The 18705-nt window shown below is 36.6% G+C and overlaps 1 protein-coding gene across 2 annotated transcripts in view; it reads left to right on the top strand.

The window, feature by feature from the left end:
• Positions 1-18705, top strand: part of ADAMTSL1 (ADAMTS like 1) — a 178788-nt gene that overhangs the window by 92214 nt on the left and 67869 nt on the right. For both annotated transcript variants that reach the window (XM_014252195.2, XM_088054554.1), the window contains 4 exons: positions 609-813; positions 2083-2230; positions 6183-6267; positions 15550-15851. In XM_014252195.2, the coding sequence (XP_014107670.1) occupies positions 609-813; positions 2083-2230; positions 6183-6267; positions 15550-15851 (740 nt within the window). The remainder of the gene's footprint in view (positions 1-608; positions 814-2082; positions 2231-6182; positions 6268-15549; positions 15852-18705) is intronic.

The following is an 18705-nucleotide window of genomic DNA, read 5'->3' as shown; positions in this document are numbered from 1 at the left end:
GTATAGTCACATTTTCTTTTTGCTAATTTCCTCCTTTCTTTCTTTCTTTTTCCTCTACTGAGTTGCTTCCTTGGAAAAAACACTGCTTGTTCCCTTTATGTTCTGCAAAAGAGGCATCAGCCTCACAGCTCACTTAGTTTCCTGTGATTTGTGACAAAGAATATGAGAAATTATGAAAATATGATCATATCAATTAAAAAAAAAAAAACAACTTAGTTAAAAGTATTTAGATTTTCTATGGCAGTAGTAATTAGATTAGTGGGAAAGAGGAGATTTCATATGATTAACTGTGACATAAAAGACATCAGCTATGAGCATGCTTTGCTGCTGTGGACACCTATGAAAATAGATACATGACTCACTTTTACTGATGTTACCCAGGTAAAAAAAAAAAAAAAACAAACAAACCAAGCCAGACCAAAAATAAATGAAAACAAATCAAAACAAAAACAAACACAATCAAACAATCAAATCACAACAAACCAAAAAAAAAAAAAAAACCCCATACAAATAAACAACCTTACAGATAGCAGTTTGTATATTTTGGGGGTAGAGGTGAGGGTGGGAACAGCAAGGGTAATGTTTCCTGATGGTTCTTTGTTTTCCAGATGGGAAAGTTCACCCTGGACTGCCTGTTCCTCCTCCTGTGGAGGGGGCATTCAAAGCCGCAGCGTCTCCTGTGTGGAAGAAGACATTCAGGGGCACATCAGCCCCGTGGAAGAATGGAAATGCATGTATACTCCAAAGATGCCTGTTGTCCAGCCTTGCAATATATTTGACTGTCCAAAGTGGCTTGCTCAAGAATGGTCTCCGGTAATCAACTTTGTTTTGTTTGTTTTGTATTTTACACCCTAGGGAAAATATCTTAAATTATAGTTTAGTGAGTTTTTGGAAGTAGGAACATTTATTGTTTTCTCTCATTACCAACACCTCTGTTTTAAATTATGCTGCTTGTCTAACTGCAAAGCAACCACTTTGGAAAAATACGTTAATAAGATGAAAATGAGCAAGAACAATGATGGAAAAATAAATCAGCTCTATAATATTAATTTGTGACCTTCTACTAATAATAGACTGGGAATATAAGTGAAATGTACAAAAACCAAAAAAGATTAATAAGAAAAAAAAATATGTAATGGTATTTCTGTATTACAATATTTCAGCCATAAATCAAAACTCAAAAACACTGAGAAATTTCAAGAAGCACATAGATCTGTACATGAGACTCCTCTTTGATATCTGTATTTGTCTGTTACTGACTTGCCTTTCCTTCTGTATGAACGTAAATGTCTTAGAAATGTCCTTCCACAAAAGTAGTGAAATATTTTAACTTTGTACATAAAGACTTAGTTATATGTAAGTATCATTTCTCACCACCCCAGTTTGTAAACAAGTAAATTGTGCTTTAGAAGCTAGGCTAGCCTACCTACAGATGAGGTGTTCTTGACTGATTGCAAAGTGTTTTCTGATTTCCAGATGAAAGTTGCTGTCCAAGAGCAAAGTAATATTGGTAACATCCACAGCACTTCCAACTGATTGTAGTTTTGACCGTCTCCTGTGCAACCAATTTTGAAACAATCTGTGCAAGGGATAAAAAGCTGATGAACCAGAGCAAAAATAAATTAAAAAAAAAAACAAACTAAGAAAGTGTCTGAGGGAAGAAAGCCGAATGGTTTCCAGAATAGCTGAGTGTAACCCTATTGATGCATAAGCCCCAGTACTTTGTCCACGCAGAGCAGAGTGGCTCCAAATGAAACTGACAGGGTGTTACTGAGCATATGCAATACATGACATATGGCTACAAGCCAAGTAGGCAACACTGCAAGAGTGATACTGCAAGAGAAGTTCAGTGGCAAAATGTCCAAATCAAGTAAATGTTCTGAGCAAAAAGGCAAAAATTTCTGTCAATTTTATACTTATCCATAATTACCGAATACAACAATTACTCTATTTTCAAGTTTGGGTGTTTCTGCATCATGTTTGCCTCCCTGACATTGCATAATTCCCCATATATTTATCATTGCTATGCGTGACTGGGTTTTTCTGCCTTTTCATTTTTTCATGTTTTTTTTTTAAATCCAGTGCACTGTGACCTGTGGACAAGGACTCAGATACCGTGTGGTCCTTTGCATTGATCACCGGGGGATGCATACAGGAGGCTGTAGTACTAAAACAAAGCCACACATTAAAGAAGAATGTGTTGTACCCACTCCTTGCTACAAGCCCAAAGGTAATGAGGCAGGATGTTTCTCTTAAATTTTTCAGAGCTCTTCCATGTTCAAGACGTTTTGTTTTGCTGCTGGCACCCTGTTTCCACCTGCGCTGAGTTATGATTTTACACCTGTCTGTTCCTGTCTGCCTGCCTCGGTTTGGAGTGCTGACCTCTTTTGTCTTACAAGCTTTGGGCCTTTCATAGTTAATTTGTTGTCCAGCAGACTAAGCAATAGAAATGTAAATTTGGATGTATTTTCACAGTTTGCATCCAAGCTAAATTTGTCCTGTGTTTTAAAATAAACTAAAATGAACTATATAAATAATGCCTATGGTAAATAAATGTAACTGTAATTACAAAAGTGCCTGTTCATAACTTATAGCATGAAATAGATCAGAAGCAAGCATATCTCATGAGGTTTTTCTTACTATCTAGGCTGCAAAATTTATCAGACAGAAACATCTTATAGAAAATTATACAACAATTTTTTGTAGTAATATTTTTCTTGCTAGGGCCTCAAACAGAGAGGAAGACTGGAATAAAACCCCCATGGTTTGTTGAAAGAAGAAGGAAATATTTCTGCATTTGTTTGTAGGTTCTTATGGGATGGAAATGTTAGAAAGAGACTTGGAGACTGGGTTGCATTAACAGGCAGTGACCAGGTATAGCAGACACATGTATCTGGTGATTTTCACAGGTATATGAGCATGCATGGGACCATATGCTGACTAATTTATGGAAACCTCTGGGCTACAGAAATTCATGTGGACTTTTCTAAACTGCAGACTTCCACTCTTAAGAAGTCTTAAGAAAACATAAGAAAACATGGCTCTAAAGAAGCCATAAGAAAACAATTCCTTTTAAAAAAAGAATTGTTATCTTGAAACATATTAAGAGCACTTTTTATGAAGCCCTATAAAATAAGACTGATCCAGGACCTTGTGCTCTTCTAAGATGGAACAGTGAAACATATAATTTTAACTTCTGCACTAAGAGGCTGATGATTTGGCACACATGCCAAGTTTCAAGATTCCAGTTTATCATGACCATGAGAATTCATGGTATCTGCCAGGCACCAGATATCTGCTTCACCAGAGTGGTGAAGCTCAGACATAGAGTCTTTGGAAAGTAATGAGTATGTTTACGCTGTATTTTACTGTCCAATATGAGCTTACTCCATCCACCTTCCAAGACATAAAAAAAAGGCAAAAAAAGGCCCTGTGACTCTGTTAGCATGACTCTGAGCCTCATACTGATGATATTCAGTGGGTTTGAGCTCACTCAAACAGCTGATTTTTTGGGAGCATTTTAGGTTTGTGGTGCTCAGAACACATGTAGTGCAAGATCCAGTCTGCCTGCATCATACAGTGTTAGCAAAATGCAGCAAGACACAGAAGAGAACTTGTGCTGCAAACCAGCAGCAGAACTTGTGCTGCTTAGAAGGGTGCAAAGTGAACTAGGAAAGTTTTGCTTACCTCTGTCTGTCATGAAGTGTTTCCAAATGGGACTTGTCAGGGAACAAAGTAAATTACTTCTTGCTGGAAGCTGACCCTTGCAAGAGCATGGCATCTTTATCCTGCATAAGATCTTGTGCTGCCCTTTGCAGCATATACATGATTAATTTCTGATTGTAGGGAGTTACTTCCTTCTTCCATTTTTTCACATGGAATGAAAAGTCCTGTGCAAAGCCTTCTTTAATTTGGTTTAGTTTTCCTCCTCATCTTTGTTCTGCAACAGTCTCACAGTTCTCCATAATGCAAGAGTTAATGTTTGAATATCCATGTATCTGAAGGCTGACCAGTGATTACAGAACAGTGTTGGACTAGACAGTATCCAGAGGTTTCATCCAAACCAAATTAGTCTATTTATAGACTTGAAATTTGTCCTTTTTATTTCACGCAACTAACAATTTCTAGCAGAGTTGGACATTTAGAGCAGTAGGAGTAGTGAAGTACTTCTAATTTATTGAATGTTTTAGTCCTAGACTGGGTTTTTTTCTGCAGCTGGATTAACACAAAGCAGAAGACAATCTTCCAAGCTGACAGAAGCAGCAAGGCAAAAAATGTGGAAGTCCCTCTTCTCTTAACATTCTCTGCAAAAAATAAATAGAAGGCAAATTGTTAATGTAATTTATTTCATTTTAGTTTATTCAAGCTCTTTATGTTGCACCAATAATGGGAAAAACTAGGATATCACTAGATTAAGTAATGATTTTCTGATTTTATAGAGAATGTATATTCACCTAATACAATTTTCTGTGTAATATACAACCATTTTTACTGGAAGTGTTTTATAAAAGAAAGATTTTACTTTAATCTCCAAAGGTAATTTTTTTTTCATTAGCTTATATGAGAAGTGCTTTTTGTTCATTTTTCTGTCAAAGCATACTGTACAACATCAACATTTCTAATCATCTAACAAATTTTCAGTGTAGATCATAATTAACTACACCTGTAAAAAAATAAGGTTATTTTAAAAGTGACAAAACAGGCTATGTTAGACAAGGATTTTTGTTTTTACAAGCACTTGCATCTAAGCAAAAATATCAGAGAAGTATTACTTTCCAAAACCCATAAAACAAACTGTAGAGCACATAAATAGAAATATTTCCTACATATTCTGGATGATTAGGAAAGTATAGACTAAACTAAGAGCTGTGATGGCAAACATTCATCCTTAAATGGCACTAACATGTTACGTGAAGAGCTTGACAAGCTGTTTTTAAGACAGAGGAATAGTAATTCTATTACTGTCCCTCTTTTCCTCAGTTAATAACTTGCTCCAAGGGATTTGCATGACTAAAGTTGCAGTAGCTGTGCAGTCAAATTATAGGTCATCATTCCTCTGTGATACAACTGAGAGATGGAAAATTTCAGGTGCATATGTGAAATGTTCATTGTTCTGCACAATAGAGTCACAGAAAATTCCTGACTATTCTGAAAGATGTTAACCTACTCCTGTTGATGAGTACAAGTCCATCCTTACTCAAACCCAAAAGGCTTAGGTGATTTGTGAGTGGCAAATAGGCTTTAGCCTATAACCTAATAGCTCTGGTTCTCCTCAATGGTCTGAGTCTCACCACCCTCTGTGGTTTTTCCCCCTGATCCCAGCCCAGAATGTCCTGTTGAAGTGCAGAGCTTCTTCACAACTTTTAGTGCCAAATTTGCTCTTGCTTTATACCCCTGTAGAGATAAAACAGCTCTGCTGCCTTCAGCTCAACTACTCCGCTCTGACACTGCATGAAAGTGGAGTTTGGCTTGCAAAGCAGCATGGCCCTGCACTCCCCAGAGCAGAGCAGCTCATTACCTTGTGCACACATCCTGGAGGGGAGGAAAAACAGATCCACTGTTTTCCATCAGGAATGACAGAAAAAGTATCGAAGTATCAAGCTCATTTTTTTAAAAAAACCACATAGCTGATGAACTGATAAACAAGTTGAAAAGCATAGCTTGTCATTTAATTATAGTTTTCCTCTAGTATCACTCATCAAAGCAGGATTTTCTTTATTTTTGTAATCTAGCTAAGCCAAGTTCAGCATGTCTTCCAAAATTCTAAAATTTAAAGGTAAAGAAAGAATGTTATACATTTTGCCTTTTGTAATGGAGGCCTGTTACACTTGCAAGTTTCCCTTCAAAAATACTTTCCAAAGTGCCTACTTCTACAGTTCCATTATATAGTCTGAAAGGTGACAATTTTAATATCCCTGTCTGGATTCAGGGCACTATAGCCCTTCTACCTGCGGCAGTGAAATATCTGGCCACATAACCTTGCAAGTGATATAGTCCAGGTGATGAAATGTTTGTTTCTCTCCCCTGTGTCATCTTTTCTCTTTTTCTTCTTTTTGCCAGGCCTCTGTGTGTGTGAAGGCACCCATACACCACACACATGCTTGGTGAGCACAGGGAGGGAGGCACACACAGCAGTGTTACCACATGCTTCCTATTTTCACGTGCTTATCTTTGCTCCATAGAGAAACTTCCTGTGGAAGCAAAGTCACCATGGTATAAGCAGGCTCAAGAGCTGGAGGAAGGAACAGCCGTATCTGAAGAACCCTCGTAAGTCTCAAAAATTTGCTTACAAGTGGTCCTTGTTACGTGACCCTGAGAAGCAGTGGTTGTTCCCTCCCTAGTGGCATTCAAGACCAGGTTGGATGAGGCTCTGAGCAACCTGGTCTAGTGGAAGGTGTCCCAGGCCATGGCATGGGGAGTGGGAACTTGAGGATCAATAAGGTCCTTTCCAAGCCAAAGCCCTCTGTGATTCTGTGTTTACACGTGGGAAACTGGGACTTGTGCAGAACCAGCACAATCTCTTGCATGTATTTGGCTTCTGTTAGAGTGTAAAGGATGAGCCCAGCCCTGTGGCTATCCATGGTCTTAAGGCTTAGGTGCAAAGAGACAGATTTCAAGAGGGTAATTTAATTATGGATTTAATTTAAGCAAATATAATTTAATTTAATTGCAGATTTAATTTAAGCAAATATACACATTTTATATAAGGTCATTACAAGAATATTGTAATAAAAGTGCATCCACCTATGTATTTTTGTGTTCTCTATTACCACTATATCTTCACAGCTCAGCAGCTTTATTTATTTTCTCAATAACCCCTGTGAAGTAAGGGCCAAACAAAGCGGCCAGTGATGACTCCCTCTTGCCTTTTTCCCCAAGCAAAAGCATAGTAACAGCAAAAAAAGTATAAATTTTAGCAGAAAATAAACTAGAATCATGTGATGCATACCACATAAGCCTGGAGCAATGAGACTAAGAAATTATAAGTACTCTAATGTTTTGATACAAGTACTTATTAAGTTTTTGATGGTTTTGTCTGAAAATGCAATAAATCCATGCTATAATTGCAATGTCCATACAGAGTTTCCATCAATATCTTTGTGTTCCTTGTGTCTAAGCACATGGCATTTTTTATTATAAATGCAACTATGTATTATATTTAAAAACATTATTATGCAATATAATTGCCGTTTCAGCATGATTAATCTGAATTGAAGTAATTAGAAAATGGAGCATTGCAAGAGAGCTGGAGACATATGTAGTAAGTCTTTCAAAACAAAAGAAAAATCCAGCTGTCATATATATAAATAGATACATATAGACAAATATGTTTGTATACAGAAGCATTTATACACACATATACACAGTCAAATGTACATTCATATGTGTTTATATATATTGGTAGCATCTATCACATATAGATAATGAGATCTTTAACTGCTTCCAGGACTTCATAGACTTTATGGATTGATTAATTCAGAGTCAAAGCGTAGAAAATTTGGTATTTATGGATATATTAATTTTTCTTTTGTAAAGTACATTATTTTCTTGTGATTTTTCTCATGACTATACTAAATTTCTTAGCTAAATGTGCATTTATTAACCTGTAAATAAACCTTTGGAGCACACCTCAAATAGGAACAAAATTGATATATTGTTATGTGGTCATATTCAGAATAATTTGTTACTAAGAAATAACAAAGAAATTTTTTGATCAGTTTTGTGAACAAAGTTGATTGCACTGTAGAAAAGGAGTATAGGTATATAAGTGTGTGTGTGTGTACATATATGGGCATATGTAGCTTTAAATATTAACAATAATAATAACAACAATACTTTCAATATTAACAAGAAGGGATTTGTAGAGAATAAACATAACCTATTGTTTGTCATGACATGTATTTTAATAAAATCTTTTTGAAAACCTTATGGGTATATTACTTCTGATACTGAAACAGTCCTTGAGATATCTAAAGGAAAGGAGGTTTAAGAACTTCAAATTCTTTTCAAGTATAGTTATGACACCTCCATACTTTGTGCCACTGCTCTGCTGTATTGAAGGCCCTTTTCTGCAAAGGCTATTGCATTTATTGCAAGGCTACTGTGGTGCCAGTGGGACACGTTAATTCTCATCCTGGACAGTGCCCCACAGTCCAGACTAGGTTCAGTTTGCCATGAGGTGACATTTTGTACATTTGTTTCACCCCTACAAGGCAGAAAGCCAGGAATATTTCTAATCTTCATTTTAGGCTAATGAGAAACCTCCTTAATATTAGTTCAAGTATAGATTTTTATTAAGTGTTGACTAACAGGAAGAATAAAGGGCACAAAGTCAGGTTCTTCACACAAACTTTACCAAAGCTCAGAGATGCTTTGAGTTTAGTTTAGAATGATTTTTGATGATAAGGCATGAGACAGGAAAACCAAACGAAAACATAGAAAATTTGTGCTGGAAGAACCATCCATGCAGTCCCCATTTGTAAACTCTAACATTCATCTACATTGTAATATTCATCTACATCTAGTTTCAGAATAAGTAATCTGTTTCAGGAATTTTGAGTTATGAATTTCCACCTAAAATTGGTTTTGATGCTTCACTATTAATATTGTTTTTTATTAATGTCTGACTTTAAACAGTTATTCATTTTAGGTCCTGATTATTAGATTAGAAAACTGTGTGTAACAATATAAAGAAGGAGACAAAACATTTAGAACTCACCACAATACAAGGAACAATCAACTTTGGGGGCAGCTTTATAGCATAATTTCATTCAGCTGTGTAGGGATTTCAAACACACCAAGAGCGAGGTGTATTCCCTGATAATGCACCTTTTGGCTAGTGCTCCTGCAGCTGTGCAGAGACACAATGTAATACTCCATGGCCCACCACCCTTACAGATGTCAGGCTACCACCCACATATTTTGGCTGATAAATGATCAGTCTGGAGTGTAGATGCATGGGAATTTGAGGCTTGTAACAGCTGGGAGCTTTTTAATATTGGATTGAGCACTAGCTGTTGTAAGACTGTGTGATGTGGTCAGCTATTTTGCTGACTGTGGACTAACCAAAATGTGAGCAGCTGTGAGGCAGGAGGAACAGCAGAAGGTCTTGAGTGGCATGGTAAGCCAGGTGCTGAAGAGGCAGCATTTTGTTCATAACCATATTTAAGTTGGAGAAATGGAAGTGTCTTCAGACAAGTTTTGCTTATATGATTTTCCTATTCACTCTGTGTTGGTGCAGTAATTACCAATTCCATTACTCCTCTTGGGCAGACATCAGCAAGGATTCATTCTTTTCCCCCCATTTCATCTGAGGCTCCTGCCAAGCTTTCTTGTGCCACCAAGCCCCTGACTGCCCCCATTCTCCTCTACAGACAGGGCCATTCTTTGTAGCCAATAGACCATTATTCCCTGTCCACTGTGATCCTTTCTCCCTTATCCTTCCTCAGGCAAAGAAAACAAGCCTCATCTTCAAGCAATTCTACTGTCCTTCTCAAAGTTCATATTTGATTAGAAGTTTAAAATCTAAAAATCAAAAATTTGAAAAAATCAACATTTTCAGCTTATTTCTTATAAGATTTGAGATTAATTTGTGAATCTCTGTATTGCTATCTTCTGATTTTTATAATTTTCTGTTGAATATTATTTTTGTTATGAAATTGCACACAATGATTTATAAAGCTACAGTATTTCTCATATACTATCCTTCCACCTGTAATTTGTGATCATTCTCTGATATGTGCTGCCAGAACACCATGCCAGATGCTGCAATTTTATTCCATCTGTGTATAATGCCTTCTATTATTTATATCTTCAGGAATTTCTAATGCAAGCAAGTCTTACAGTTGAATTTTGTCAGTATATTTCTATCTGTCATTTGCCTTCCTCTCCTCTCAGTAATGTCTGAATTTTTGACTATTAACTGATTCTGACGGAGCTATAAAATTATCACAGAGAATTTTACTCCTCTGTCAAACTTGGTTGATATTCTTCAGGAAATTCAGTGGAAGTATTTTCCACTTGTGTCACTGAAGTAAACTACTGAATAGAATTCCCCAGTTGAAGAAGAGATTTTTAGAGGAGTTCAATCCTTAACAGACAGCAGAGAATCCACTTGGGCATTCAGCCTTCAAATGTAAATCCATGTTAAGTATTTCTTTATTCATTCTGTGGCTCAAAGAATTAATCACAACCAATTCAACCACTTCAAGACTAGAAAGAATAGTTATGTTTGTGTTGTCTGACCTACTGCACCCTTAAATGGGATCAATTAAAAATTAATTGCTGACAGAACTACTATGAAATATTCTCTTGGTAAAAAGTATTGTAGTCTTTGTCAGAACAAATGTTTAAGGTGAAAAGGCTTTGCTATCCTGTGTTGAGGTACATTTTGTCTTCCTATTGGTGTCCATCCCTGGAGTGACCATTCACCAGGCAGTAGAAATGTTATCTGAGGAAGGAGTCACCGTATCTTTCTGTCTGACCTCTTCTGCTGGAATTCATTACATCAGCACAGTGTGACAGCCAAAGTCAGAAAGAGTAGCAGTCATGATTAAAAAAGCATGGGGTTTTCTGTGTATTGTGGGATTTGGTTAAGAACTAGTGCAAGGTTTCTTTAAAAGATTTCTGTCTCTAACTTTTGAAAAATGCTTTTGTATTTTAACACCATGTCCAGCTTTTAACATACTGCCATAAATAACCCTGGTGCTAGCCATTAAAAAAAAAAATAAACCAGGGGGACAGGATTGGGGGATGGCTGAGTGATGGAGGAGTGGCCAAACAATAATATCTGGGTACCAGATGGCACCATCATAGTGATGGGGCCAGTTCCGTAAAGCACAAAGGGAAATTCCTGATATGCATTAGCAGAGGTGACAAAGCCCTCAGGGAATTGGATATGGACAGAGAGACCAGTGTGGCAGGGGCACACAGTATCTCTTTCTCCTTTTCTCCTTTTCAGTAGGTGCCTATGCTTCTAAAGACACATAAGCTATCTTAATTTGATTTTCCTTGTTGACCAGTTGCCATTATTTATTAATGGAAATAACAGAAATATTAATGGAAATTAATGGAAATACTCCATTATTTCCTTTCTTTGTACCTTATTCACAGCTTAGTAAGTTTAAAACTTCCTTTTATGGCTTTACTTTAAAAATAAAACATGTTATGATTGTTGGATGGCAAAAAAAAAAGATAGTGAGAACATGTATAGCTTTATCTACAGGGCCACTGCTTGTACTCTTTAGATTCATGTAGTGAAGAGGAAGAAGAAGGTGTAGGGAAACAGATCTGATACCTGTGGCTGGTCAAAGAGAAGGTCAGCAATGAAGCAGGCACACATTAGGTAATGGTTTCTATCTACTCATTCAAGGACCCACAGTCACAACTACTTAGGATTTATGCGTAATAACAATACAGGAGAGAAAGAGTTATCCCTCCCTGTGGAGAAAGGCAGCAGTGAATGAAAAGTACCAACAGCATCTGATGAAGAGACAAACCTGAAGAAAAAAAATCAAATTAAAGCTACTTAAAAGAAACTATAGAGGGACAGAATATAATCACTCTAATTGGAATTGGACCTATGCGGCTGCCTCCACTGTTAATACTCTTACAGATGGAGCCTTTTATTATTATTTATAATAATAAAAAATATTATTTTATTGATAAATGTTAATGACCACTGTTTCATGTCTCTGAACAATGACACCAGCAGCTATCCTAGTAGTGTATGTGAGCATTAAAACCTGTGGGAAGGTGGCATTACCTGGAGGAAAAGCATGGGTTTGCATTTCAGCTCAAGACAAGGAGTCTGGAAGTCTGTGCTCAGTTCTGGATCTATCACATAAAATTCCCAAGCCTTCAAAGAAGTCACTGAAAATTTCATTTCATCAGTAGTATCTGAGTTTAGATACTTTAATAGATGGCTGTCTCTGCTTTAGAACACTCAGTCCCACTGGTTTGTGCATGTCTCAAAACCTCAGACTTTATCTAAGCCATGGATTTAACCAATGGTACTTGAAAACAAACAAAGCAAGAAGATAAAATGCAACAAATGAAAAAACATTGAGCAATAAAAATTAAGGGCAACATGTAATTATGTAGCAGTGAAGAAAATTAGCTGTTTTTCTACACGGATCAAAGCACACACTTGTTTTTCTTCATAATACATATTGTAGGAACCCAAGTCCTAAACAGAAGAGGCTGTTGCTACATTCAAGAGTTTTGAAAATATGCAAAACTCTCAGCAGAGTTCTCTGTGGGTCTCACCCTGAACCCACTGTGACCTGCTGTGAAAGGTCTCCCACTGTTGAGTATTGACATTGTCTTCTTATTTCTCTTCTGACTTTCCCAGTTACGTATATGTTGCTGTATGGAGGGGAATATGCTTCAGTCCTTAGCTGAAGGAATGAGTTATTGCATTTGTCTTGTTCATTGTTATTAGAGGGATGATTATTACAGTGGGATTTAAGTAAGCAATATGGAATGACAACTGAAACACCTCAATCATTTCCCATTTTCTAAAAAAATTTCAGTGTATCTATTCCACTGCTTCCATTTTCCAAGCAGCTCAGAGGTTAGCATACAGAAATGCCTAATGCTGAGCATTGGAAGATGAGCTATATGCAGGACAAATAACTTCAAATCTATAAACTGTCCCCTTTGCATTCATATACTTTTTGTGGTTTGTTCTCACCATTTGGCAACACTTGTCGTTAATGGCAACACAAAGATATTTAAAAGTAATTTTTGATGTTAGGATGATGGAAAATTCAGAAACACTGTATATTTATCTTATACGTTCACATTACATAAATGTTTCATTTTTAATGGCAATTACTATATGGAGATTTCTTTGCAGGGTTTTCTTGAGTTTCTTCTCTTTTTTTCTTCTTTTAATTCTTTTGATTCTGCTAATTATCTCTTTCTCAGTTAACAGTTATATTAGAATTAAATCACATTTCCAAAGTTAGCACTTAAAATGTAGGAACTTGGCCTAGACAGCAGCAAAAATACCATTTCCTGAAGGTGTTGTGTTTATTCATTATGAATTGCTGACTCAGGTGAAAAAATATAGTACATGGCATTTATAGATCAAACCTCATTTCAGAAAGGATCCAGTCTTCTTCTGTGTCCTCTCCCTTTTTTCCCATGTTTGTACATATGATACACATCATGTGCAAATATTCCAAGTATTTGAAGTATCTCTGTTTTTCTGAATTAATAGTTTTAATACCTTGCAGATTATCCTCCCTTTTGGTTTGGAGTACAGCAGGTCTCCAACAAAGCAAAATTACACAACAATTTACAGCGTTCAAGAATATAAGACGGCTTCTGATGAAAAGCAGGACCCTTTTTTCCCATAATCTGATTGGGGTTTCTACCTTTCAGTTTACCAGGTTAAGAAGCTGTACATTTCAACTAGTCAAAATATCTAAGTCACAGTAGCTGATGCAAACCACTAAATCTCTGACAGGAGCTTTTCCATATCAAAATAGAATTACAGCAGCTGCAGTCTTAGAGTGGCCCACCTGTAGTGCTAAAGAGTATGACCCTCTCAAAATGAAAGATATCGTCTTGGAAACAAGACTTGTATTTTAAGTTAAAATGTCTTAAGAGTAGGAAAATGTAATCAGTTTGTATCAGTAGTTTCCCAAAAGCTTTTCTCATAAAAGAATTCTGCAGTCTTGTAGCAGCATGATAAATATTTTCAAATTTTACAATAATACTTGTAATAAATTTCTTTCCTTTCTGTTACTTTCTGTGTATAGTGCTAGTAGTGGATGTCAGGTTTACAACAAGATGTTATAAAGACCTACAAAAAGTGGGTAAAGAGATGCTTTTTACTCCCTGCTCCAAAAGACTGTGATATTCTAGTCAGGATTCCTGGTATATACACCTGGGAAAACACTAGCTTACCTTTTAGGCTTTGGATGTTTCTTAGCTTTGACTTGGAGGGAAAGCCCTTTTGTCAACTAGAGAAAGGTAGTGGATGGAAGAGAGAAGAGTGTAAAAATATTTTCAGATATGCTGATCCCAAATTTCCCTTCCTATCAAAACTGCTCATGGGATTTCCAAGGTAAGGAATGAGTTTGCTAGAGCCCTAGACAATAGTAGAAACATACAGGTGTACTGCCTTCAGCCCTGGGCAAAGCTGTCCAACTCTGGTGTGGCCTATCAAAATAAAGGCCAAAGGAAGAGGAATACTGTCAGTGATAGCCAGGTTTCCATGAAAAATACACCACAAAAGCTGAGTTTGCAGAAGCACACAGATTCCAAACACTGATAATGAGGGAATGTTGTCAACTAGGATTGTTTCTGTGAGGTTCAGTGAGGATCAGTGCCAGATCCAACTATTCATTCTTTTGTTCTACTCCTTGAAGTATTACAACCCTTGCCTTAGAACTTGCCTGTGGCAGAAAGTTTGGAAGAATGGCCAATGGAGAAGTCAGATAAAGCTATCTAAATTACACTGTAATACTTTTAGTGCTCCAATACCACTGACATTAGGTATGAAAGCATAGGGATTGCAGGTTATGGAATGCCCTGCAACTATTGCTTCTGGATAGATTAAGGACTCAGTTCAACAAGAGCTCAGCAGAACAAGGTGTGTTACATTACTGCAGCAAAGTAATAGTGATGTGGTATAGAGTTGAATGTGAATCTTAGGCTTGATAACTTTGATTAAAATTCTTGTCCAGTTTCTAGCACTGACATTGAAAAAGCAGTGACATCACAGAGAAACTGAGAAATTATTGAAATTGTTGAGGAAAATAATGAGAGATGGAATTCAGTCTGTTTTATTGCAAGGACAGCTGCAAAGTGCTTTTAATAAAATAATAATGGATTTTCAGAAGGAAAAATTTGGAGCATATAAGGGTTACTGATCAGCAAGACAAGTGCAACAGAAAAACAAATCCACAATAGAAATTAAACACTATTGTTAATTGTTTATTTTTTAATGAGAGAAAGTTAAATGTCTTAGGGAAATAAACTTTAAAAATGTATTTAAATTTTTAAAATTTTTAATTTAAAGTTTAAAATTTAAAGAAAGAGAAAAAAAAAGGTGAAGAGATCATGAATTCTCTTCACCTTTTGCTAGCTTCAAATTAAAGCTTAAAAACAGTTGCTGTGACACAAGAATAATAATTGAAATTATTTTCCATGTAGTCCTGCAGTTACCTGATAACAGCAGCCTGCTCAATACTTACTAGCAAAAAAAAGAATTAACAACCAAGGCAAAGATTATCCAGGTTGAATACTTGCAAAAGGTAGCTAGAAAGATCATCATGTTCATTGGGCACATTGGGAGATTGCTGGATGCCTTGCACTGCAAAGTTTTAGGATCAAGGTGGGTGTTACAAGGGTTTGTCTTTCCTCTTGGACATGAGATTTGTCAATGGAACCTCCTATGTGTGTTTTTAAATAAACATATGATGAGATGAAGTACTTGTTTTATCTTAAATAAAATCTGGCCTGGGTAAGACTATCCTGCTTTTGCTTTCCTGGCAATTTGTGGACATAACTTGCCATGCTCTATTCCTGTCACAGGTTTATTCCTGAGGCTTGGTCCACCTGTAGTGTCACCTGTGGAGTAGGCAGCCAGATGCGGCTTGTGAAATGTCAGGTGCTCCTCTCTTTCTCTCAGTCTGTGGCGGATCTGCCCATCGATGAATGTGAAGGTCCCAAACCTGTGTCTCAGAGAGCCTGTTACAGTGGTCCCTGCAGTGGGGAGGCAACTGACTACACCCCAGAGGAGACTCAGCTTTTGTATGGCAGCTTGCAGGAGTTTGATGAGCTCTATGATTGGGAATATGAAGGCTTTACAGAGTGCTCAGAGTCCTGTGGAGGAGGTAAGTGCAGAATGCTTCTGTGCTGGATTTACTTTTCTTCTTCAAGTGGGCTTGGCACTTAATACTCATAGACATGCTGTTTTGCTATGGCTAGTTAGAAATCATTTAGGAAGGAAATAAAACTTTAAGACTGTTGAGATCAAACATATTTGAAAACATGGATAAGAAATGTGAGAAAATCCCATGAACACAACATAATTTAGCCCAGGACTTCCAGATCTGTGCTCAGACTGTCATGAACAGTGCTCAGTTTATCATATATTTCTGTTTCCTTTGTCAGCTGATCACCCAAAGGCAATCACTAAAAAAAGCTTAATGTTAAAGGGGTCTGGTGGTACATGCTAACAAGCAAATTTTTAGTTCTTATCTATTGTTTTGCTCTGTGTAAACAAAAACATGTGGAAATAAATTGCCCTCCAATAGCAGATGGAATAAATAATGGATATTTTAAGGGCTCAGCTGTTCCCTAACTCCTGTCAATAAGGGACATCAGCTCCAATCCCACTGCAAAAGAAAACTTATGGCAAAATGGCATTAATGATGTAGTTGTCTAAAACAAGGCTTGGCAACTGTAGTTGCTCAAAGTCAATCAAGTTCTCAGGTTGCACATATTATACACCATTAACACATTAACATTTCTGACATCCTTTTTTCTCCCCATTATTTTATCTAATTAGTTCTGAGAAATACATCCAGTCCAGTATTTTTTCAAATTAAACCTAAATTTTTCCAGCTCTTGTCCTTTTACTTTACAACTTTCAGGTGATTTAAGAAAGAATTTCTATGGAAAAATACAAAATATAACTGTAGAACTGCAAACAACTCAGCATTTTGGAAGTTAATAATCTCTATAGAGTCACAGGTAATCTTGAAAACCATGATAAGAAGAAAACAATGCAAAGGTTTTCTGTGCTTACTTTAAGCTTGCTGATGATCGTCATTGTTTAGAGCAGTTCACAGCTGTCAGACCATTGACACTTTTGCTTTATTTCCTACACAAAAAAAAAGAAAAAGTGACACTACTGTAGGCTAAGTGCTGGCAAACACTGATGTGACAGCAGTATGTCGTGAGGTTATTGGCAAGCAATAACAATTTATTACACTTTTACTGTGACTGCCAAAACCTGAACAGTTCCTAGAAGCATCCTCATGAAATAAAATAATTTCTGACAATATGGAGCTTATGCTTGTATTTTTCAAATGTAACTCACAGATACTGATTTGTGGAAGACATTTTTCTTTATAAATTTAATCTCTTTCAATTGTCAGCAAAACTTTTTAGCCAAGATTTCTGTTTGTTTGACATTAACTCCAAATTTTCCAGATTAGCAGATGCTAAGTGAGTTATTTTTGTAGCCATAGGTGCAAGACTGGTCAAACTAATTTTATTGGTTTTAGAGTCCTGGGAGAAGAAACTGGATAGATGCAGAAGTAACCTTTCACCTCCCAGAAGCAGCAACGAGAAGGAATGAATTAGTCATATAGCCTGCTGGTGGTGGCTTCATTTCCCAGAGCTGTCATCAAGTGTCATGTAACAATTATGCTATCCTGGTAGATATAAACACAGAAATTCTCATTTGATGGTATTTTGAAAGTGAACTTAAACTGCCTAGATTCACATCCCACCATTACACATTTTTATACTGTATTTCCCATTGAGAACTGGTTTTTTTTTCCCAAGGAGAGAAATTTTAAAGCAGACAGCTTTTGTTCTAATAATACTGTACAGTAAATAATGTTTTGAATTCAATCACTTAGCAAATGAACTTCCTGAAATTATATATCTTTTTTAATTATCTCTGTGCTGTGGAACTTCTGATTTATGATCAAAAGTTTCTATATTCTCTAAGTGTTCAGTGACCCATCTTAATTTAAAAACTTATAACCATTTACCCCATTGACCTATCAAAAACAGAGGGGCAGCTGTTATCATTATTCTAGGACACACTAGTGTGAGATTCAAGAAGAAGCTGAAGAAAGTGATTATGATGACATTTTTTACTGCTGGAGCGAGCCAGATTTTTCTATCTTTTTTTTTTTTTTTTTTTTTTTTATTCCTGGCACAAGCTATTAAAGCCAAAACTTGTTAATAAACATTCTAGCAACCATATTCAGACAGGAACCCTTTTCTTTGATAGCTATGCTGTCAGGCAAGATTTCTGGTCCTACCAGGACCTTTTAAAGATAAAACCAAATTTTAATAGAATAGAATGCCTGTAGTATGGACAAGAATTTTTGGAATTTCAATCAGAGATTACTTAGATGAGAGAAATAAGCATGAGGAATGAACTTAGTGGGAGGTTTAAGGCTGGTTAGGTACTGAAAACTGAAGAACAGTAGTATCAGAGGTTGGCTACATGAATCTGGTAACATTAAACCATCAGCATGAGGAAATGGAGAAAAGGTTGAATTCAGCCCTCATAGTCACTTTCATAGTCACATCACTTTTCAGTAGTCAACACTGAAACAATAGAAAAGTGTTAAGTTGATAGTAATTAGTTGAGAGCTCATTAGTAACAACCTTCAGAGAGGAGAAACTGAAACTGTGGATGTACGCTCAGTTTACAAAATTTTATCTGAGAAGGACATACAGAAAGTGAGTGAGCTGTATGCCTAAGAAACGGGAACATGTCAACCAGCACGTGTCGGAAATCAGTGGTTTCTTTCCACAGAGTTTGGAAAAAATACTTTCATGGTTTCCATACCTCTGGATCAGCAGTCCTTTTTCCTGGCTTCATCAAATTGGTCTTGATGTCAGGCCTGCACGGATGTTCCATCCAAAACAGAGACCAGTAATCTGAACACAGTGCCATTTCCCATCAGGTAGAGAACCACCTCTGTTCTTCAGCCTGGA

Source organism: Pseudopodoces humilis, chromosome 4 (assembly GCF_049639895.1).
Source record: "Pseudopodoces humilis isolate 2021_Gansu_Grassland_sample_001 chromosome 4, ASM4963989v1, whole genome shotgun sequence".
Lineage (NCBI taxonomy): Eukaryota > Metazoa > Chordata > Aves > Passeriformes > Paridae > Pseudopodoces > Pseudopodoces humilis.
Note: the sequence above shows the minus strand (reverse complement) of the source record. Positions and strands in the feature narration are given on the sequence as shown.